This window comes from Geotrypetes seraphini, chromosome 12 (assembly GCF_902459505.1).
Source record: "Geotrypetes seraphini chromosome 12, aGeoSer1.1, whole genome shotgun sequence".
Taxonomy (NCBI): domain Eukaryota; kingdom Metazoa; phylum Chordata; class Amphibia; order Gymnophiona; family Dermophiidae; genus Geotrypetes; species Geotrypetes seraphini.
The window spans coordinates 58,624,582-58,648,432 of record NC_047095.1 but is presented as its reverse complement, the minus strand read 5'-3'; the positions used below and the strand labels follow the sequence as shown (position 1 = coordinate 58,648,432).

Below are 23,851 nucleotides of genomic sequence, written 5' to 3'. Positions count from 1 at the left end.
CAGTACTTTACTTATACACATAATGTACAGCCAATATTCCTCAGAAACTGCAGAATACACAATGAGAAAATTTAAAGAGGACAGTGTGATTGAATGAAAGATTTTAAACAAACATGTTGAGACTGTAAAATATTAAAGACAAGATGTGATGTCATACTAATCTCTTTTTCTTCCTTTTTGCTTATTCTGACTTCTGGACGAGTTACTAAACTACTTTACTACAGATACTGTGCAAGTGATTAAAACAACAAAGTGGGAACCAACAGACCTGAACCCAAACCAGGACTCTAGCATATTTTGCTGTGTCCTTGGGAAAGTCCCTATTTCAGAGCACCTTATGTATCAATATTGCAAGTTTTCTGAAAAAGTTGTTTGCTGTCAATACTCTGTACACAGCTAAATAAAAGAGGCCGCATCAGAAAATGAGGACAGAAAAATATTACCTTTGCAAATACTTTCATTGTATATCCCAGGTACTTCACTCTTGGGTCAATGGCTGCATATGTGGCAAGCATTCTGGTGTTATGCTGTGCCTGGAAATACGTCACCATTGAGAAAACAAGATACACTTCATTCAGAAAGATTTTATAATTTGAGCAGGAAAGAAAAAAAAAGTGAAAAATGATTTTGACTTTGAAGAAAAACTGCAATAGCAAGCAACATGTTTCTGTCACAGTTATTCCAGTTAAGAAATGGCAGAAATAAGCTGCTTTCTACAGCCAATAAGATATATCAGTATTAAAATTATTTTTAAAACTCTGAAAAGAGTCAGCACTAATGAAGCTACAAGAGAGCATGGAACAGGTTGGTTTTATGGTTCCATATTTTAGTGCTTTGACTCTAGCAGAATTCCTAATTTAAGAAGTCATCTCTATCAGGAGCGATTGGTGTTAAATCTCCTTGATGATGCTAAAAAATGATGAAACTGAAAGAGAAGCTTCCAAGTACAGTACATATAGTCTAATGACAGCTAATCAAAAAGCTGCAAGAGTGTAGAAACTGCGGAAAATGCAGCCAGAAAGAATCTAACTATGTATGCAACTACTAATTTGTCCTGAGAAAACAGTGGAAGCTAATTCCAGGTCATAATTTTATACAATTGTTAAAGCTGTAAATCATAAAATAGACTAAACACTATTTACGATTATGTCTAAAAAAGTAAAATGTATCTGCTGGGTCAAACCAAAGGTCCATTGAGCCTGGCACTCTGTCTCCAACTGTGGCCAACTTGGGTTAGTGGAAGTACCTGGCAGTTCTCAGATAGTTTCAAATCTTGTTGCTCACTCCCAAAAATAAGAACTGGTTTACAAACTCTATCTAATATTTTTTTTTATAGATTTTTCTTTTGGAAACTTGTCCAAACCCCTTTGGCCAAGCTTCAAGTATCAGCCACAACCTTATTTTTTCACCCAATGCACAATTAATCTTTTCAATTTGTTTAAAACCTGCTATCTGTAAGTTTCATGGAGTATCACTTCTATTTAGTACTATTTGAACGGTTAAACAACCATTCCCTATCAAGGGTATATTAACACTATGTCGAGCCCATAACACGGACCCCTATTTATATCTTTTCTCAACCCCCCACCACTACAAAGCAATGTTACTTACCGTAACAGTTGTTATCCAGGGACAGCAGGCAGCTATTCTCACTAGTGGGTGATGTCATCAGACAGAGCCCCGGTACGGACGTCTCACAAGCACGTGTTGCTTGTAGAAACTTAAAGTTTCTAGATGCCCGCACCGCGCATGCGCCGGTGCCTTCCTACCCGGAGATCCGGGCGTGTCTCCTCAGTTCAGGTAGCTAGCCTGAGAAGCCAACCCAGGGGAGGTGGGTGGGACGTGAGAATAGCTGCCTGCTGTCCCTGGATAACAACTGTTACGGTAAGTAACATTGCTTTATCCCAGGACAAGCAGGCAGGTATTCTCACTAGTGGGTGACCTCCAAGCTAACCTCAGTGGGATGGAGGGGGAGTTGGCGACTTAAGAGAATAAATTTTTCAATACTGTTTGGCCAAACTGTCCATCCCGTCTGGAGAGAGTATCCAGACAATAATGTGAGGTGAATGTGTGAACCGAGGACCAGGTGGCAGCCTTACAAATTTCCTCGATTGGTGTTGATCTGAGGAATGCTACTGAGGCTGCCATTGCTCTGACCTTATGGGCTGTGACCTTACAAGGAAGTGATAATCCAGCCTGGGCATAGCAGAAAGAGATGCAAGCCGCCATCCAATTAGAGATGGTGCGCTTTGATACGGGTCTTCCCAACTTATTAGGGTCGAAGGAGACAAAAAGTTGAGGAGTGGTTCTGTGTGGCTTGGTGCGATCCAGGTAGAAAGCCAAGGCACGTTTACAGTCTAGAGTGTGAAGGGCCGATTCTCCGTGGTGAGAATGAGGCTTAGGGAAGAATACTGGAAGTACGATGGATTGGTTGAGATGAAATTCGGAGACCACCTTAGGCAGGAATTTCGGGTGAGTGCGGAGGACCACCTTGTCATGGTGGAATACTGTGAATGGTGGGTCCGCCATCAATGCCTGGAGTTCGCTGACTCTGCGAGCGGACGTAAGGGCTACAAGGAAAAGAACTTTCCAGGTGAGATACTTCAGAGGGGCCCTGTTGAGTGGTTCAAACGGGGGCTTCATGAGGTGGGAAAGGACTACATTGAGGTCCCAAACCACTGGGGGTGGTTTGAGAGGAGGGTTAACATGGAAGAGTCCTTTCATAAATCTGGCGACCACCGGATGGGCCGAGAGGGGTTTCCCTTGTAGAGGCTGGTGGAACGCCGCAATAGCGCTCAGGTGGACTCGTATGGATGTGGACTTGAGCCCAGATTGAGATAGGTGCAGGAGATAGTCCAGCACGGAGGATAAGGAAGCTCGCTGGGGTTCCTTTGACTTAGAAACGCACCATGAGGAGAATCTGGTCCATTTCTGGGAGTAGCATTGACGAGTGGCGGGCTTCCTGGAAGCTTCCAAGACTTCCCTCACTTCTTGTGAGAATTGGTGAGGGGTTACGTTGAGAGGAACCAAGCTGTCAGGTGGAGAGACTGCAGGTTGGGATGAAGTAGTGATCCTTGATGTTGAGTAAGTAGTGAAGGAAACACTGGAAGTGGTACTGGTTCCCTGCTGCTGAGTTGAAGTAGGAGGGAGAACCAAGGTTGTCTGGGCCACCGAGGGGCTATTAGAATCATGGTGGCCCGTTCGAGTTTCAGCTTGACCAGAGTCTTCTGGATCAGCGGGAATGGTGGGAACGCATATAGAAATCGTTTCCCCCAGTTCAGTAGAAAAGCATCTGCCTCGAGGCGATGAGGAGTGTAGATCCTGGAGCAAAACTGAGGCAGTTTGGCGTTGTGGGGAGCCGCAAAGAGGTCTATCTGAGGCGTCCCCCATTGCGTGAAGATTTGGTGAAGGGGGTTGGAATGGAGAGTCCATTCGTGCGGTTGTAGCAGACGGCTTAGTTTGTCTGCTAGGACGTTGTTCTCCCCCTGGATGTATACTGCTCTGAGTAAGGCGTTGTGGCGCACCGCCCAGTCCCAGACTCGTAGAGCTTCCTGGCAAAGGAGGGACGAGCCCGTGCCCCCTTGCTTGTTGATGTAATACATGGCAGCCTGATTGTCTGTGCGAATGAGGATTACCGTGTCGTGAAGTAGGTGTTGGAAAGCTTGGAGCGCATTGAAGATGGCTCTGAGTTCCAATAGATTGATTTGGTGTAGTCTTTCCGCACTGGTCCAGAATCCTTGGGTGCGGAGACCCTCCAGGTGGGCCCCCCATGCGTAATTCGACGAGTCGGTCGTGAGAACTTTCTGATGGGGGGGAGAGTGCATCAGCAAACCTCTGGATAGATTCGAAGAGGTCATCCACCAAAGTAGAGACTGCCGAAGAGCAGGTGTGACTACGATGCGTTTGGATAGTGGATCGGCTGTCTGGTTCCACTGTGATGCCAGGGTCCACTGGGGGATCCTGAGGTGGAGTCTGGCAAAGGGTGTCACGTGTACTGTGGAGGCCATATGGCCCAGGAGCACCATCAGTTGTCTCGCCGGTATGGTTTGGTGAGTGATCACCGACTGGCAGAGGTGAAGAAGAGACTCCATGCGTTGCCGGGGCAGGAATGCTCGGAGTCGGGTGGTGTCCAGGACCGCTCCGATGAAGGGGAGGGACTGGGTAGGCTGTAGATGGGACTTGGAGAAGTTGATCTCGAAGCCCAAATTCTGGAGGAAGTAGGTTGTAGCCAAGGCCGCCGAAGTGACCTCTGGGGCTGACGGGGCCTTGATGAGCCAGTCGTCGAGGTATGGAAAGACCTGTAGACCCCTGTCCCTGAGTGCTGCGGCCACTACCACCAGGCACTTTGTGAAGACTCTGGGGGACGAAGATAGGCCGAATGGTAGCACTCGATACTGTAGGTGCAGATTTCCCACCCGAAATCTGAGGAACTTTCGGGAGGCCGGGTGAATGGGGATGTGAGTGTAGGCCTCTTTGAGATCCAGGGAGCATAACCAGTCGTTCTGCTCGAGGAGGGGGTATAGAGAAGCCAAAGTCAACATGCGAAACTTCTCTTTGACCAGGAACTTGTTGAGGGCCCGAAGGTCTAAAATGGGTCGCAGGTCGCCCGTTTTCTTCGGGACGAGGAAGTACCGGGAGTAAAACCCTCGGTTCAATTGGTCTGACGGGACCGTCTCGACCGCCCGAAGCTGGAGTAAGTTTTGGACTTCCTGAAGAAGAAGGGAGGTCTGCGTCGAGCTTGAAGGATACTCTCTTGAAGGATGGTCCGGGGGGACCCGGTGGAATTGAAGGGAGTATCCTTCTCTTATGATGGAGAGGACCCATAGGTCCGTGGTTATGGCCTCCCATCTGTGGTAAAAAAGATGGAGGCGGCCCCCTATGGGAGAGGCCGAGGTTATGCTCCCGGGAGGGGCGTCAAAAGGGCTGGGGAGCCTTAGGTACAGCGGGTGGCTGGACTTTTTGCTGAGACTTCTGGGGGGGTTGTCTCTTCGCAGGCTGTCTCGCCGCGGGCGTTTGTCTGGGCATGTAACGCCGCTGGTAAATCAGGGGTGGCCTGGAAGGTCGAGACTGTTGAGGTTTGGGTTTGGGCCGTAGGATGGATTGAAAGGATTTTTCATGATCCGACAGCTTCTTGGTAACAGTTTCGATAGACTCATCGAACAGGTCGGCTCCAGCACATGGTACGTTGGCGAGTCTGTCCTGTAGGTTGGGATCCATATCGATAGTACGGAGCCATGCCAGGCGACGCATAGCTACCGCGCTTGCGGCGGCGCGTGCCGAGAGTTCGAATGCATCGAAGGAGGATTGCATCAGCTGGAGGCGTAATTGGGAGAGGGAGGCTACCACTTCCTCGAACTCGAATCGAGCTTGGTTGTCTATGAACGGAGTGAACTTGCGGAGTACCGGCAAGAAGAACTCCAGATAGGAAGAGAAAAAGAAGTTGTAGTTTAGCACCCGTGACGCCATCATGGAGTTTTGGTAGAATTTTCTACCAAATTTGTCCATCGTTCTTCCCTCTCGGCCCGGCGGTACAGAAGCGTAGACCTGGGAGGGATGAGAGCGTTTGAGGGAGGACTCGACCAATAGGGATTGGTGGGAGAGTTGGGGGCCCTCGAACCCTTTATGGTGCACGATGCGGTATCGAGCATCGAGTTTGCTGGGGATCGCCGGTATGGAATACGGCGTTTCGAAGCACTGCATGAAGGTCTGGTCCAGTAATTTATGCAAGGGGAGCCGGAGCGACTCCGTTGGAGGGTTAGGTAAGTGCATGGTGTCCAGATACTCTTTGGAGTATCTGGAGCCCGTGTCAAGGGTCACGTCCAGATCATCCGCCATTTGTCGGAGGAATGATGAGAAGGACAATTGTTCCGCCAGCGTCGGTCTGTGGGACGGGCTGGAGGAGGATGAGGCCTCCAGGTCTGTGGACATCGGGGAGTGACAAGGAGAATCGGGTACCGGTGTCTCCTCGTACTCCGGGCCCCTCGGAGGGGACGCCTCTGTTGAGGAGTATCCCCTACGTTGCAGTTTTTTCTGCGGTGACACCTCCGAATGGCGTGAGGAGTGCCAGGATGAGTGTCTCGATCGGTGCCCGTCTCGGTGGCGGGACGGGGATCGGGATCGTCTGTGCATCGCATGGTCTCCCGAGGCCCCCAAGTGGATAGGGCTGGAAGCGGTGGATCGCAACTGGGTTTGCGATGCGGATTCTTGCGATGCTACCCAAGTCTGGTAAGGAGTGCGGAAGAACTCTTCCTGACTATGCCCAGGGCTTCGAGTATCGAGCGGGGGTCTGGTCCCATGTTGGCGCGGAGGCGTAATGGGTTCTAATGGCGGCATATCGGTGAGCGAGGTTTGCCGCGTGGGCATCGCCGCCCTCCCCCGTTCGTCCTCGTCGGTTGTCGAGGTCGAACGGTGTGGGGGAGGGGGAGGGGGCGGACCGCCCCTTTGGGTCGGTACCGGGAGGTCACCCTGTATGGCAGCGATGAGCCCGGGTCCGATGGTCTGCATGAGCTCAACGAATTGAGCTTCTAGCACGGACCGTAGCGAAGCCGATAGGGAGGGATCCGCACCGAAAGGGGGTCCTCCTGCACGGACATCGCGCTCCTTCGAGGTCGAGTGCTTCTGCTTAGCAGCTTTCGGCACTTTGATGACCATTGGTGGCACTGTGGAAGGAAGAGGTACCTGAACCGAGGAGACCGGGGCAGGCACCGACGTCGAGCTCGTGGATGGTGTCGGGGCGAGCGATGCCGGTTTCACCACACTCGATGCAGGGGTGGTCGATGCCGGTTTCGCCCGAACCGGGGAGGTATCAGATGAAGTGGAGGCTGTGGGATCCTTAGCTGCGTCCATCTTGAACATCGATTCCCACAATAGGCAACGCCGCTTGAAAGAGCGTGCCGTAAGGGTAGAGCAAGGCCCGCACGATTTCGGGATGTGGTCAGGGCCCAAACACTGCAAACAGCGCCAGTGAGGGTCCGTGAGTGAAATCGCGCGTTGGCACTTGCTGCACTTTTTAAACCCGGTGGTTGGCCGGGACATAGGCCGGAAAATCTCCGCCGCGAGGTCGAAGCCAGTGGGCCTGAGCCACGTGGCCGGCCCGTTCGACCCGCCGGAGGAAATAATCTTCTTTTTTTTTTTTTTTTTTTTACGAAAATAAAAGAACTGTTAACTGTAATTAAAAGAAAGGCGAAAACGCGGACAAGGAAGGCAAATTTAACTGAATTCAGCTAGCGCATGATGAAGTTGAACTTCTCAGCTCCGCGGAAAAGAAAGAACTGAGGAGACACGCCCGGATCTCCGGGTAGGAAGGCACCGGCGCATGCGCGGTGCGGGCATCTAGAAACTTTAAGTTTCTACAAGCAACACGTGCTTGTGAGACGTCCGTACCGGGGCTCTGTCTGATGACATCACCCACTAGTGAGAATACCTGCCTGCTTGTCCTGGGATAATCTTTGTTTATGGCCTTCCCACACTTCTTTTCAGAATAGTATAGTATAGGGAAATGGCAGGGCCTAGTTTCAGGCACAGTGGTAGTAAAAAATAAAAATTAAAAAAAATAGGGCCTCAGTTCTCAAAAAAAGTGTTAAAAAATGACGGGTTGCTATTGCAGCCATTTTGGTAGCAATTTAAAAAACGCAAGTCATTCTCCAAAAAATGCTCATGCAAATGAGGTTGGCATAGAATAGTGAAGACTCGCTAAATTTGCATGTGCCCATCACTGGTGATACCAATGGACACATGCGCAGAATAAACGCAAAAAGAAAAAAACAAACGAAAAAAGACAAACACAATAGTGGGAGAAATGTAGGGGGAGTGAGTTCGCTTGTTAGTGGGAGAGAGTGGGCATTTCTCCCGCTGCAGGAGGGGGAGGAGGTTGCTTGGCAGTGGGAGAGACTGGGCATCTCTCCCGCTGCCAACCAACACCCCCCAGCAGCAGGAGAGATGCCCACTCTCTCCCGCTGCCAAGCGAACCTCCCCCTTGCAGCGGGAGCGATGCCTACTCTCTCCCACTGCCAAGTGAATCCCCCCCCCCACAGTGGGAGAGATGCCCACTCTCTCCCACTGCCACACAACACCTCCCTCTGCCTCCAACGCTCGGCACCCTCTCCCTCTTACCTTGATTTAGATGGCTGACCGGAGGGATGCCTACTCTCTCTGGCCAGCTGGCCCGTCTCTTCAAAATGGGCCTTCCCCTCCCCGGTGCCAATCAGAGCCTCAGGGGAAGGCTCATTTTGAAGAGGTGGGCCAGCTGGCCAGAGAGAATAGGTATCCCTTCGGTCAGCCATCTAAATAAAGATAAGGGGGAGAGGGTGCCGGAGGGGCTGGGGGGTTTGCTTGGCAGTGGGAAAAAGTGGGCATCTCTCCTGCTGCCGGGGTTTTAAACAGTGCTATAACTGTACAGGCAACCTGGACCAGTCGCTGGTTTTTGTTGCCAAAAGTTGACGCCGCTCTTGAAGAATGGTTTGACGATTTTAAAGAATGCACCGGAGTGCTCATTTCAATGTTGAAGAGCCCATTTGCATGGCAATGTCGGAGACTGCTAGAAAGTTCGCTAAAGACAGAGATAAACCGTTTTGATAATCCACTGCTAAAATGCCTGCAGGCTAAACCATCTGAAACCAGTTTAGCGACCGCGTTAAAGTTTTGAGCATCTGGCCCTAGGTTCTTACCTTTGCTAATCTTCTTTCTTGTAAATCCATACTTTATTCTGGGATCGTTATTTCCATCTACCCACCAGGACTTTGTAGGAAGCCTCAAACTTCAGAGACTTAAACCCCTCCTCCTCTTACCTCCTCACTGTCTCTGTAACTTTAGTCAGTCTTAAAGCAGCCAGGAACATCTGTAGAGGATAATAACAGGAGAGAGGGGAACAGGGAAACTCCCCAGCAAGTAAGTCAATTCTGCTCATATCAACAAATGCAAAATAGCAAACAATGAAAAACGAGAAAACAGGTCATGTAACATTAGTAACCTGAACGACAAAACAGTGCTATAAGGAGACAGCCTGCACTGTCAGAAGGGAGCGCCTGAACCAGGGACCCCCCTCCCCCAAACTAAGTGCTAAATCCATTCTGATGGCACTCTTATAAAGGCTGGTCAGAAAACAGAAAGCACAGTTACTTACCGTAACAGGTGTTATCCAGGGACAGCAGGCAGATATTCTTGACTGATGGGTGACGGCACCGACGGAGCCCCGGTACGGACAATTTTAGAGTGATCTCACTCTAAGAACTTTTAGAAAGTTCTAGCTCGGCCGCACCGCGCACGCGCGAGTGCCTTCCCGCCCGACAGAGGCGCGCGGTCCCTCAGTTAGTATAAGCCAGCTAAGAAGCCAACCCGGGGAGGTGGGTGGGACGCAAGAATATCTGCCTGCTGTCCCTGGATAACACCTGTTACGGTAAGTAACTGTGCTTTATCCCAGGACAAGCAGGCAGCTATTCTTGACTGATGGGTGACCTCCAAGCTAACAAAAAGAGGGATGGAGGGAAGGTTGGCCATTAGGAAAACAAATTTTGCAAAACAGATTGGCCGAAGTGACCATCCCTTCTGGAGAATGTATCCAGACAATAATGAGATGTAAAAGTGTGAACTGAGGACCAAGTAGCAGCCTTGCAGATTTCCTCAATAGGAGTGGAACGGAGGAAAGCTACAGATGCTGCCATTGCTCTGACTTTATGGGCTGTGACAGAACCTTCCAGTGTCAGTCCGGTCTGAGCATAACAGAATGAAATGCACGCTGCAAGCCAATTAGACAACGTACGTTTAGAAACAGGACGTCCCAATTTATTCGGATCAAAGGACAGAAAGAGTTGGGGAACTGATCTGTGGGGTTTCGTACGCTCCAGATAGTAAGCAAGAGCCCTTTTACAATCCAAAGTATGCAGAGCTTGTTCCCCAGAATGAGAATGAGGTTTTGGAAAGAAAACAGGTAAAACAATAGATTGGTTGAGATGAAATTCAGAAACAACCTTGGGGAGAAACTTTGGATGTGTACGCAGAACCACCTTGTCATGGTGAAAAACCGTAAAAGGTGGATCTGCAACCAGTGCATGAAGCTCACTGACCCTCCTGGCAGAGGTAATGGCAATAAGAAAAAGTACCTTCCAAGTGAGAAATTTGAAAGGAGAGGTAGCTAAAGGTTCAAATGGAGGTTTCATTAAAGCGGAAAGAACCACATTGAGATCCCAGATAACCGGAGGGGCTTTAAGAGGTGGTTTCACATTGAAAAGCCCACGCATGAACCTGGATACCAGGGGATGAGCTGAAAGAAGTTTTCCATGGACTGGCTCATGAAAAGCTGCAATGGCACTGAGGTGGACCCTGATGGAAGAGGACTTCAGGCCAGAATCAGACAAAGAAAGAAGATAATCCAACAACGTCTCCACCGCTAGGGAAGTGGGATCAAGGTGATGAAGAAGACACCAGGAAGAAAACCTCGTCCACTTTTGATGGTAACATTGTAGAGTGGCTGGTTTCCTGGAGGCATCCAGAATGGAACGAACGGGCTGAGACAAAAGAGTATCAGTCGAGTTCAGCCCGAGAGATACCAAGCCATCAGGTGTAGAGACTGGAGGTTGGGATGCAGAAGGGTTCCCTGCTGTTGCGTAAGCAGAGAAGGAAACAGAGGAAGAAGAAAAGGTTCCCTGGAACTGAGTTGAAGTAGAAGGGAGAACCAATGTTGCCTGGGCCACCTCGGAGCAATCAGAATCATGGTGGCTCGTTCCCTCTTGAGCTTGAACAAGGTTCTCAACATGAGAGGTAGAGGAGGGAAGGCGTACAGGAACAGATTCGACCAGTCGAGGAGAAAAGCATCTGCTGTGAGACGGTGTGGAGAGTAAAGTCTTGAGCAGAAACGGGGCAGCTGGTGATTGTGAGGAGCTGCAAAGAGGTCTATCTGAGGAGTGCCCCATTGAGTGAAGATAGACTGTAGAGTTACAGGGTCGAGTGTCCACTCGTGAGGCTGGAGAATTCTGCTGAGTTTGTCCGCTAATGAATTCTGTTTCCCCTGAATGTAAATAGCTTTCAGGAAGAGATGATGGTCTATGGCCCAATTCCAGATCTTTTGGGCTTCCTGGCATAAAAGGCGAGAGCCTGTCCCACCCTGTTTGTTGATGTAGTACATCGCAACCTGATTGTCTGTGCACAACAGAAGGACCTGAGGAAAGAGAAGGTGTTGAAAGGCCTTGAGGGCGTAAAACATCGCTCTGAGTTCCAGGAAATTGATTTGATGCTTCTTTTCCTGGGCTGACCAAAGACCCTGAGTCTGGAACTCGTTCAAGTGAGCTCCCCATGCGTACAGAGAGGCGTCGGTGGTGATGACTAGTTGATGAGGAGGCTGATGGAACAGAAGACCTCTGGATAGATTTGAGGATACCAACCACCATTGCAGAGACTGACGAAGAGATGATGTCACAGATATGTGTCGTGAGCAAGAGTCCGACGCTTGGGACCACTGGGTCGCAAGGGTCCATTGAGGAGTGCGCAGGTGAAGACGGGCATGAGGTGTGACATGAACTGTGGATGCCATGTGTCCCAAGAGCACCATCATTTGTCTTGCTGAGATGGACGGCAGAGGAAGTACCTGGTGACATAGAGACTGAAGGGTCTGAAGCCGATTGGATGGCAGGAAAGCTCTCATGAGGAGTGTGTCTAGGATCGCTCCAATGAATTGAAGTCTCTGAGTGGGAATGATATGAGATTTGGGTAGATTGATCTCGAATCCCAGAAGTTGCAGAAACTGGATGGTTTGGTTGGTGGCCAGAAGGACCGCTTGGGCAGAAGTGTCTTTGATCAACCAATCGTCCAGGTAAGGAAATACCTGCAGGTGGTGAGAGCGCAGAAAAGCCGCCACCACAATGAGACATTTGGTGAATACCCTTGGAGATGAGGCGAGACCGAAGGGCAGCACCTTGTACTGGTAATGACAATGATTGATCATGAATCGGAGATATGGTCTTGAGGTTACATTGATCGGTATGTGAGTGTAAGCCTCTTTGAGATCGAGGGAGCATAGCCAGTCGTTTTGATTTAGAAGGGGATAAAGTATGGCTAAAGAAAGCATCTTGAATTTTTCTTTTACTAGATGAATGTTGAGATCGCGAAGGTCCAGGATGGGTCTGAGATCTCCTGTCTTTTTGGGAACTAGAAAGTAACGGGAGTAGAATCCCTGCCCCTTTTGATCTAGAGGAACTTCCTCTATAGCGTTCAGAAGGAGGAGGGATTGGACCTCCTGAATAAGGAGGGCTGATTGAGGACTGTTCAAAGCAGACTCTTTTGGCAGGCTTTGAGGTGGGAGAGTCTGAAAGTTGAGAGAGTAGCCGTGGCGGATGATGTTGAGGACCCATTGGTCCGAAGTGATTACTTCCCACCGGCTGAAGAACAGAGAAAGTCGACCTCCTATTGGTTGAGGCAGGAGAACAGGAACAGGGATACTGGCTATACTGCGGAGAATGAAGTCAAAAGGGCTGTGACTTCTGCTGAGGAGGTTGTTTCGCAGGTTGCTGCTGTTGCTGCTGTCGGGGAGGCTGACGTTGCTGTTGCCTCTGACGTCGAGGTTGTTGAGCAGTGGTAGGCAATGGACGGGCTGTGAAACGGCGTTGATAAGCCGATTGCTGCCTGTATGGTCTTGGTGGAGGAGGCTTCTTTTTATTCTTGAGCAGGGTATCCCAGCGCGTCTCATGAGCCGAGAGCTTTTGGGTGGTAGAGTCCATGGAATCCCCAAAGAGCTCATCCCCTAGGCATGGGGCGTTGGCTAACCGATCTTGATGGTTAACATCAAGCTCGGATACCCGAAGCCAGGCCAAACGGCGCATAGCCACCGACATAGCTGTCGCTCTGGATGTAAGTTCAAAGGTGTCATATATGGACCTAACCATAAACTTACGAAGTTGGAATAGAGACGACAAGCAGGAGTGAAAAGATGGATGTTTTCTTGAAGGAAGATACTTCTCGAAGGAAGCCATGGTGGTAAGGAGATGCTTTAAATAAAAAGAAAAATGAAAAGCATAATTACTAGCTCTATTTGCTAACATAGCGTTTTGGTAGAGCCTCTTACCGAATTTATCCATGGCCCTTCCTTCTCTGCCAGGAGGGACAGATGCATATACACTGGCTCCTGAAGTCTTTTTAAGGGTGGATTCGACAAATAAGGATTCGTGTGGAAGTTGAGGCTTGTCGAACCCAGGAATGGGAATTACCTTGTATAGAGAATCCAGTTTACGTGGGGCCCCTGGAACAGTTAAAGGAGTCTCTAAATTTTTATAGAAAGTTTCCCTCAAGATGTCATGAAGGGGAAGCTTCAAAAATTCCTTTGGAGGCTGATCAAAATCAAGGGCATCCAAAAAAGCTTTAGACTTTTTGGATTCAGCCTCCAAAGGAATGGACAAAGACTCACACATCTCTTTCAAGAAATTGGAGAAAGAGGAAGTGGTCTGTTTGGAGGATGGGTCAGGGAGAGCCGAATCCTCCTCCTCTGAGGAACATTCTCCTTCAGAAAGAAAGGGTTCCTCTGAGTCCCCCCACAGATCAGGGTCTCTGACATGGGAAGAATGGTCCCGAGACTCAGGTGTCGATGTTTGCATGTGTCGGGTTTTGCGTACCGACTTACCCGACCTCATCGATACCGAGTCAGGCGATGTTATCGGTCGCACCGGTGCCGAAGTCTGTACCGATTGATGGTGAGCTGTCGGCTCCGGTGCAAGGACTGGCATCGATACCGATGAAGTTAGGTGAAGCGGTACCGAGACAGTAGAAGCAGGTAAGACAGGTTCGACAACCGGTACCGACACGGGTTGATGTACAACCGGTACCGATGGTTCGGTGCGGACTGGCACCGGAAGGTTCGGTGTCATTATAGCAGGAAGGAGTCGTTCTAATTGCTCCTTAAGCTGCACATGAAGGATGGCCGTAATGCGGTCATCGAGGGATGGCACCGGTACCGCTTTTTTCTTCTGCGGTACCTGCGGTGCCGCTCTACGCCCCGGAGATGAGGAGCCCGATGTCGAGGGACTCACCTCAATAGGGGCGGAGCGCTTCCGCTGGCGTCTAACCGGCGGCAGGACTGGGCTCACTGCACTCGAGGCCGGAAGACGTTCCAGCGGGGAAGGCTTCTTAGCCGGCTTACCTGACTGTTGGGATGCCGGTGTGGAATCACGCGGCGTCGAAGACGAGGGTGCCGACTGAAGCGGTGCCGAAGCCGGAGTCGAAGGAACGGGGTCGGACATCTCGGCACCGAATAACAAACGCTGTTGAATTAAGCGATTTTTTAAAGTTCTTTTCTTTAAAGTAGCACAGCGGGTGCAAGAAGAGGCCTGATGCTCAGGACCCAAACACTGCAAGCACCAGTTGTGTGGGTCCGTGAGAGATATAGGCCTAGCACACCGCTGGCACTTTTTAAAACCCGGTTGAGGGGGCATGAAAGGGAAAACGGCTTCCGCCAAATCGAAGGCCGAGGCTTCGATGGTGGCAGAAGGCCCCGCCGGGGAAAAACCGAAATTGAAGAAAAAAATGTAAGATTGTTTTTTTTTTTTTTTTTTTTTCAAAATAAAAGAAAGGTGAAAGAAATCAAACGTTTACGCGAGCGGGAAGGCAAGTTAAGGAAAAAATTTCAACAGCCGTTGAAAACGCGTCTTCTTAGCTCCGCGGAAACTAAGAAACTGAGGGACCGCGCGCCTCTGTCGGGCGGGAAGGCACTCGCGCGTGCGCGGTGCGGCCGAGCTAGAACTTTCTAAAAGTTCTTAGAGTGAGATCACTCTAAAATTGTCCGTACCGGGGCTCCGTCGGTGCCGTCACCCATCAGTCAAGAATAGCTGCCTGCTTGTCCTGGGATAAATCCAGTTACCAGTACTTGGAAAGGCAGATAATCGGTGCATCAACAAGGTACAGGGTGGGTTCCCGGAATAAAGTGTGGATTTACATGAAAGAAGATTAGCAAAGGTAAGAACCTAATCTTGCGTTCTTGTACAATCCCACTTTATTCCAGGACCAGTGGGATATAACAGAGCAGTATCTAAAAATCAGGGTGGGACTAATAAGCCCAATGCCAAAACGAAGGCACCAAAAGCAGTATCCTGCTTGACCACCACATCGATCCTGTAAAACTTGGTTAACATAGTTATATACCACCTATCAAGGTTATCTAAGCAGTTTTTACAATCAGGTACTCAAGCATTTTCCCTATCTGTACCTGGGCTATGGAGGACTGAGTGACTTGCCCAGGGTCACAAGGAGCAGCAAAGAGGACTTTAAAATCAAATGTGGAAAAATCCAAGATGGCTATTGAGGGCCTGTTTTGACTAAAAATAGCCTAGGAAAACCACACAAAACCCTCAATAAAAGCTATTTTAGGGGTGGGGATTATGGCATGCAAGGAAGCCACCTAAAACTCCCTTTTTAAAGACCCCCCCAAATCTCTGATTCAAGCTGTCAGCTGGTACTTACAGAGACATGTGCTGACAGGAAAACACTGCAGATAGAGCTAAAACAGTTCACAGGAAGATCCTCTGCCTCAGACTTGCTGGGAAGCTGACCTTTGAATCTTCTGACTACCCCACCGGCCTGACGTCCATGGTCAGTAACCTCCGCCACCCTAGGACATGCCACGCAGTACGCCTGGCGGAGGACCAAAATCTGGCTTCAATCACGAGTGCGCCTCCATGGAATCATGCAGCCTGCACTCGACCCACTAGTGGACGAACCTGGGGTGAGCTAGCTCCCAAGGGAAAGGTCCCTGAACTCTGATCTGATGTGCAAGCTGTCCAGAGGGCTTACTGACAAGCAGGGAACCCTCCAGAAGCAGACTTTTCCCAAAGATCTGCGATCTCCTGCAGTTGGAGCTGCAGGGACCTCCGCAGCACGAGGACGAAAATTGCGAACGCAAAGGCTGAAATTACACAAAATAAAACACAGGCAGAAAAAAACAAGCTCCTATAGCCTGGCTATTAGGAAGAAAAACTGAGGTTACAGGGACAGTGATGAGGTAAGATGGGGAGGGTTTAAGTCTCTGAAGTTTGAGGCTTCCTACAAAGTCCTGACGGATAGATGGAAATAACTCACTGTTCCTGGAATAAAGTGGGATTGTACAAGAATATGTTGTGATTGAGCATGGACACTGTATTATCAATTTCTTTGAGTGGACGGCTTAGTAATTTCAGCAAAGGTCTGAAAATTAGACCCAGTCTATTTACCTTTCATTGGCTCTGGTAAAAACCAGGGATGCCAAAGGTAGACTTATGGGCAATGTGTCTGAGCTTGAAATTTAATCACAATCTCAGAGTTTGTAGGCCACCTAAGCCCAAAAAGAAGCTATTAAATGTTACAATGACACTTATTTATTGTTAATATTATTAATAAATTATATTCACATGAAATAGCTCTTATAGAATCATGTCAGTTCTTGGTAATACAATAACATTGCATTTTAAATGCAACCATTGTGTGATGTTATGATTGAGGGAATTGTCTTTGATATCCCACAACGAAGGAATATTCATTACTCTGAAGAGACTAACAGCTTGCATTTCTAGTCATGTGTGGTGTATGTGCTGATTTGCCAATGTCAGCTATGTTATATTGGCCATACTTCGACAGCAATTAAAGTCCGTCTCTCTGAACATAAGCACAACATATCTCATCATATTGGTTGTCGATGCATTGATCTGGCTTTGTAAGCAAGTTAAGCACAACTTTGAAGATCTTCGATGTGCGGTCACTGATTCAGTGACTGTGCCGTTGTGCAGAGGAGATATTAAGAAGAAGCTTTATCAGAGTGAACAACGCTGGATTTTCTCATTGAAAATGGTATGGCCATCGGGGTTAAATCAAAGAGTAGAGTGGCAAGCATTTTTTTGATGGTTAGTAGGTTTTTAGCATTTTTTTTTGTGAATGGATCAGCTGTTTTTCGAAGCGAGTCAGCGTGACTATTGATTGGTCAATACAAACCGGAAATGACGTTCATCTTGTGCTGATCACGTTTGTCTGTATTCAGTTGCTTCGGGGCTGGTTACGGTGTGGCTGCACTTTTCAAGGCTGGATTGTTCCCCTGATGAGCCAAGTTTTTTGGTGAAACAAGGTCGCTTGTTGGGAAGTTTTGAAAGACATGACAGCGGAGCTCAGAGTCGTCTTTTTCAGCTAAGTCCTTGAACGTGCTTCTGTTTGACTTTGACCTTTTTCTTAAACCTGTGCTGTTACGTGAGGGAGTTTTTTTCCCCAGTGAAAGTATTGAAGGCAGTTTATTTTGTACCTTTTGGTTTCACACTGATACGTTAATCTGAGGCTTTTTCTCCCTCTTATTTTGGATGCATGCTGGGTTTTGAAAAGGGGGGTCTCTCTCTCAGTGTCACGGGCTCACAACATTATTACAAATGTATTATGATACAAATTTATATGGTAGCAATTTGTATTTATGTATGCTTAGAATCCATTGGGAACCTTGTTCCCTTACAGCTCCTGAAGACGCCTCCGGGCGAAACACAGCTTGTGTTGAGCTGAAAAGCTGTCGATAATAAAATAGCGTACAAGAGAGTGAATTTCAGGATTGGGCCAATCACAATGAGTGGATAAAAACATTGAATACAGACTATATGTTCTACAGTGGATGAACACAATTGAAGAATTTATGAACTGTATGATTTGATCTTTTATTGTTTTATTGTCCATTCATTAAGGCTTTTTGGCAGTTTATTTAGGATCAAATAAATTGCTTGTTAGAAAATCATGTAGCATTGTCATATGACACAATTTTATTTGACATGTCTATGAGAACTAAATGTCAAATATCTGCTAATAATAACAAGCTTTTGATGATATTGACAGAAGTTGCCATCCAACAAATAACATATAATTGGAAGGATTGTAAAAGACTGAATTATTGTTTCTGGTGGAATTCAGTTTGTCATGTGTATAAAATGGAAAAAGCGTTGGCAGTTCAAAAAGGTTACTATAATAAATTTAAGGATGTGTGGAGACCATTATTAAAGTATTATAATGAATAATTTACACTTTTCCCAATTTTAATACTCATGTGGATTTGGGGTGGGGAGGGGGATTCTTGGTTTTCCACTAATAATATATTTATGAATGACATAAGATATTATTTTCATGTGGTATATTTTAATTGTATATGAATTTGGGAGGGGAGTGGGGGTTAAATCTTCTTGTTGTATGATATTATAGATTTTCAAGTGATGTTGTATTATAATTGTTTGATATTTACTGTACACTTGATGTAAGTTATAAATGAATAAAGAAATTAAAAAAAAAAAAGAATTTTTTTTTTAAAGTTGGGTTTTATGTGAATAATAATAATAACTTTATTCTTGTTTACCGCCATACCCAGGAGTTCTAGGCGGTTCACAGCAATTTATCAAAGTTATAAACATATTAGAGATTACAAATAGTGCACGAACAATAATGAACAATTGACATAGAATGATGTCGTTGAGGTTAGCTGGAGAAGGGAAGTAAAAGGTTGAGGGTGGTGGGAAGGGATATTACAGTAAGAAGGAGAGAGAGGGGAACACTTAAGGGAAGAAGGTTTCTGATGTAGGGTTTGTGCAATGTTATTGTATTACCATGAATTGACATGATTCTATAAAATATATTTGATGTGAATATAATTTATTAATAATATTAACAATAAATGATAAGTGTCATTGTAACATTTAATAGCTTCTTTTAGGGCAGTAGTTTATAAACACTGGAGCTATTATTAATTGATATTTAGTTCCACGGTAGCAAATATTTTGGTTTACCAAGAATATCTGGTTTTAGAGATTCCACATTTATCAATATTTTCTCTAGTGTTATGAACTTCATCTTTTCGAAAACTTACTTTTTAGATTTCTGACATTTACATACAGACACCAAAATGCACTTTTATTTCCACAACCCAGTATATTCACACATTTTATTTCAAACGTCTCACTGTAGCCCTCTCAAAAGTGTGCAATGAGCAAGAGAGAAATGAATTAAATACAATAAATAATTTAAAATCAACTTTTTCTATATTTTTTCCTATTTCCTATTTATTCAGATATCTTTTGTACATATCTAGATCCAAACCATGTGCTCAAGTGATTTTCTGCTTTCAATTCACAGACAAACATGTTAATGGAAAGTCAGTTTAGTTTCTACAATTGAAAGTACTTACCAATGTATTGTACAAGCTGATATCTCCTTCCAAACCGCTTTCTCGATGTTCAAACTTTACTATAGGCACTTTGGCAGTTGTTATAGGCAGAATATTTCTTAAACCTAACATAAAATATGCATATGCAAAATAGCTTACCACAGTGCTACATATATAAATACTAAATCCTGAGGGAATTCTGTGCAAATGTGCACAGAATTTAATATTTTGTGTGCAGAAATTTGGTGGGAGGTCAGGAAGCAGTAACAGGATTAACTGCCTGCCTCAACTGCATGAGAAGAAAGGTAACAGCACTGGTGCATACTGGCCTCGAGAAAGTTAGATGAAGGCAGCTGCAGGGTGTCAGGTCAAAAGCATGCCAGGACAAAGGCGCGCCCAGACAATTGAGCGCAGCGCGGGGGTGTGCGCCGCAGAAAATTACTGTTTTTAGGGCTCCGACGGGGGGGCGTGGGGGGGAATCCCCCCACTTTACTTAATAGAGATCGCGCCACGTTGTGGGGGGTTTGGGGGGTTGTAACCCCCCACATTTTACTGAAAACTTCATTTTTTCCCTGTTTTTAGGGAAAAAGTTATGTTTACAGTAAAATGTGGAGGGTTACAACCCCCAAACCCCCCCATAACGCCGGCGCGATCTCTATTAAGTAAACTGGGGGGCTCCCCAACAAAAACCCCCGTCAGATCCCCTAAAAACTGTAATTTTCTTCGGTGCGCGCCTCCGTCTTGCGCTCAGTTGTCGGCGCGCACCTTTGTCTTTCGCGGGGTTGTCTATGAACCCAGCTGCAGCCTCAGCTTCTGCATTGCTCCATATTGCTGGAATAGAGGAGGAAGCAGAGAGAGGAGTGCTAAAGGGAGGGAAGGAGGGAAAGAAAAAAAAAACCCCCAACATAATATGAATTTATGAATGACATAAAATATTATTTTCATGTGGTATATTTTAGTTGTATATGAATTTGGGAGGGGGGTGGGGGTTAAATCTTCTTGTTGTATGGGAGCTGAACTTGGTGGAAGTGTGAGCCTGGGGAAGAAGATTAGGAAGCAAGAAGAGGATGCTGGGGTGGCTGGGGGACATTTTAGTCAGAAGGGGGCAATGGGAGGTAGGGAAGAAGACAGAGTTGGAGGAAGGGTGATGATACGCTGTTATGCACAAGGTTAGGTTGTGGAAGAGAATTAAAAAAAGAGAGGGACAGAAGGATTGAGCATGAAATAGGGGTAGTGAGGAACAAAGTCAGAGCAGAGATTTTTCAATCTGGAGTAGGTGAAAGAGATGGGTTAGGGAGAAACTTGATGGGGAAGCAAATGAAAAAGAGAGTGAGCCGGATTTGAGTCAGAGGAGGAAGAGTACAAGCTTGTGGGATTAATTTTAAATCGTGGGTTGTAGGAAAAGACAACAAGAGATCTAGCTGAGGGTTCAAACCTAAAGTTGGGGGAATACCAAGCCAAATGATGCACTCTTAGGGAAACTATTTTAGGTGTGTTTCACAACAGAACCTAAACATAGGTATAAGCACTCTGATAGGGAGGCCTGGCTTGGCAGAGCAGCAATTAACTTGCTGGCATACTTCCTCCTCCTACAGCCAGTACAGACCTAAGGATAAGTATATCCCTCAGATCCCACCTGCCTGGGGCTCATGTTCCTCACATCCTACCTCTCTCCTAGAGGTCTGCAAGGGAACAGGGATCGCGGGGGTCCCGCAGGGATCCCCCCCTAACCCACGGGACTCCCACGGGGACCCCCCTCTAGCCAACGGGACTCCCATGGGGATGGAAGGCTTTGGAAGCAGGGTTCATCCATATAATATAATGGACACATCAGCCTTAGTAAAAGAGGGGGTTTATAAGTTAATTACCTGAACAGAAAACAAAAAAAGGGTTCCGCCAAAGAGATTCCACAAGGAAAACAGCAAAAGAAACTGTGGAATTGATGATCCTGTCAGAAGTAATTGCTGCTTTTTATGGGGACGGGCAGGGATGGAGGTAATTCCTTGCAGGGATGGGTGGGGACGGAGAGGATCCTGACGGGGACGGGTGGGGACAGAGAGGATCCTGACGGGGACAGGTGGGGACAGAGAGGATCCTGACGGGGACGGAGAGGATCCTGGCAGGATCGGGTGGGGACGGAGAAGATCCTGGTGGGGAGGGCGGGGATGGGTGGGATTTCTGTCCCCGTGCAACTCTCTACTCTCTCCTCTCCCCAATATCACATTACCCCACCCTGCACACCGAGAGTCAGACATAACCTTCTCACTCAGCTTCCCACGCCACTTTACTTCATAAATACTGGGTCCCATCTCTTCTTCCACATATCCACCCCCTCTTACCTAATACACAGTTAGTGACACACTCCTCAAAGACACAAACATACATGCTGCCACTTAAACCCTCCTGTCACCCTGCAGAAACACTTTATCATACCACACCTTATCAAGTTGCTCACACAGACAAGCCTACATCTACCAATAGTGGAAGGGGAAGCATGCTATTATGACACCCTATGTGTGCACTTCCAACTTATATTTTTAATTAATTTCTACTCAAAGACAATGAAGAGACAGAAAAGTTGCTTACCTGTAACGGATGTTCTCTGTAGACAGCAGGATCAATCACACAAGTAAATGACATCATCAGACAATGCCAAAGTCAGAACAGCTTTGAGAACTCAAAACCAGTTTAAAATTTTGAGCATAGACAGGACCAGATTAAAGGGTAGACTCAGTAGGTACGTGCCTCGGGCCCAAAAACATCAGGGGGCCCGGCTGATGCAATGCTATGACTAGGGCTGACGTTAGGTGAGGGCAAACAGGGCACCTGCCCTGTTCCCTGATGTCTGGGCATCTCTTCCCCTTGGGCCATCTCCCTCCCTTCCCCTCACGCCTTCACGGCGCTTTTCCAAACCAGTTTTCTCTCTCAGAGGGGCCCTGATACGGCAGCCATTCTTACTAGTTGCATGCTTGCAGCTGCACCGAAGCTTGTCCTCTGATGCGATTCGGCAGAAACCAGAAGTTGCATCAAAGGAGAAGCTTTGAGGCAGCCGCGTGCAACTAGTGAGAACGGCTTCCACGTCAAGGCCCGTCTGAGAGAACTTTGGTTTTGGAAAGCGTCTGCAAAGGTGAGGGGGAGGGAGATGGCCCGATAAGGGGAAAAGGTTGAATGGCGCTTTAGATTTATTGTGTGGAGAAAGAGGGGGACAGACTAGAGAATGACATGGTGACTGTTTCCCGCGGCTAGCCCTGTATAGCGGTGAATGGCCTTGTTCCCACGGTAAAGGATCTGCCATGAGTTGCCTCCCTTCCCACTCCTCCTGGTCACCAGACCCCCTCGCGATAGTGGGTGCAGCACCAGCCCTATTCACAAGTCCAGCAGCCCCCCTCCCTCCTTCTCGCGGATCCAACAGCCCTCACACCCTCCCTCCCTGAACGTTGGTGGCAAAAAACAAAACAAAAACCCCAAACACAACAAACCCTCAACTCTCCTGGGACAGCCCCTTCACACTTCCCAGGGCGGCTGGAAGTTACATCGGAAGGAGGGACTCGGCGGCAAGAAGGTTCCCGGAGCAGCGCTGCCACTTTTGCATTTCCTCTTGTCAGTACATATCTTAAAAAAAAAAAAAAATCTTGTTTGAGGGTCCCCCACCCCATTTGCATATTTGTTTCCTGATTACTTTTATCAGTTTCTCTTAGGTTATCTGGATATTGTTAAGTCTTCCTCTTTGTATGAGAAGTTAATTTATTTTTCCTTATCTATTCAGCTACTTCTTATGAACACAATTGCCTCCTTTTCCTCTTACTTTTATTTACTCTAATGAAAAGATTCTTAGCCCTTAAGTATCTCCTTTCAATTTTGTCCACTGCTTTTTCTACTTCCTCCAGATGCCCCCACCCTGCTAACAGCTCTTTCCTTCATCTTGGCAGAGTTAATCTTCTTGAAGTCTAGAACAAAATGAACCATTTCCACCTGTGGGCTAATATTCAGCCAGTCCATCCAGCAATTTCTGGAAGCAATCTGACATCAAAAATACTTTCCCCATTCATAAGCACCAGACCGAGATTCCGTTTTATATCGTTGGAATAGTTCTCCCTGTAGAGAATCTAGGGTCGCCCTACTTCTAGATGACACTGGCAAATTGAAATTACCTATCAAATAGCATATCCTCTTTCCTAACAGTGTGAATGTCTCTAAAGAAATCTCTGACAATGACACAGGATGACATTGGCTTGTAGCAATAGACAAAACTTGTCCTGAAGAAGCTGGGAACAGAACTGTAATAAGCAAGACAAAATGAGAGGTCTTTGGGGAGAAATGTGTAGGAAGCAGACTGATATCTTCTCTCAACTGTGTGGGGAAAAAACTGTGCCCAACCCACTATTTAACATCTTTGTCAGTGATATTGCGAAAGGACTGTTTGGCAAAGTTTATCTTTTTGCATATGATACTGAGCTCTGTAATAGGGTAGACACTTTGGAGGGTGTGGATATAATGAGGCAGGATCTGGGGAAGCTTGAAGAATGGTCTGGTAATTGGTAACTAAGATTTAATGCTAAAAAATGCAGGTTCATGCACTTGGGCTGCAAAAATCCAGGAGAACAGTAAAGTATAGGAGGCAAAGTACTTCTGTGTGCGGAAGAAGAGTGGGACTTGGGGGTGATTGTGTCTGATGATCTCAGGGTGGAAAAACAGGTAGAATAGTCGATGTTTAAAGCCAGTAGGATG

At 47.2% G+C, this 23,851-nt stretch overlaps 1 protein-coding gene across 7 annotated transcripts in view; it reads right to left on the bottom strand.

Annotated features, from left to right (window-relative positions):
- Window positions 1-23,851, bottom strand: part of TUT4 (terminal uridylyl transferase 4) — a 157,250-nt gene that overhangs the window by 49,407 nt on the left and 83,992 nt on the right. For 5 of the 7 annotated variants that reach the window (XM_033916106.1, XM_033916104.1, XM_033916105.1 and 2 more), the window contains exons 18-19: window positions 19,145-19,248; window positions 444-533 (exon numbers count right to left, since the gene is read on the bottom strand). In XM_033916106.1, coding sequence (XP_033771997.1) covers window positions 444-533; window positions 19,145-19,248 — 194 coding nt within the window. Of the gene's footprint in view, window positions 1-443; window positions 569-19,144; window positions 19,249-23,851 lie in introns of all 7 variants that reach the window. The other 2 variants (XM_033916103.1, XM_033916102.1) reach the window with 2 other exon arrangements.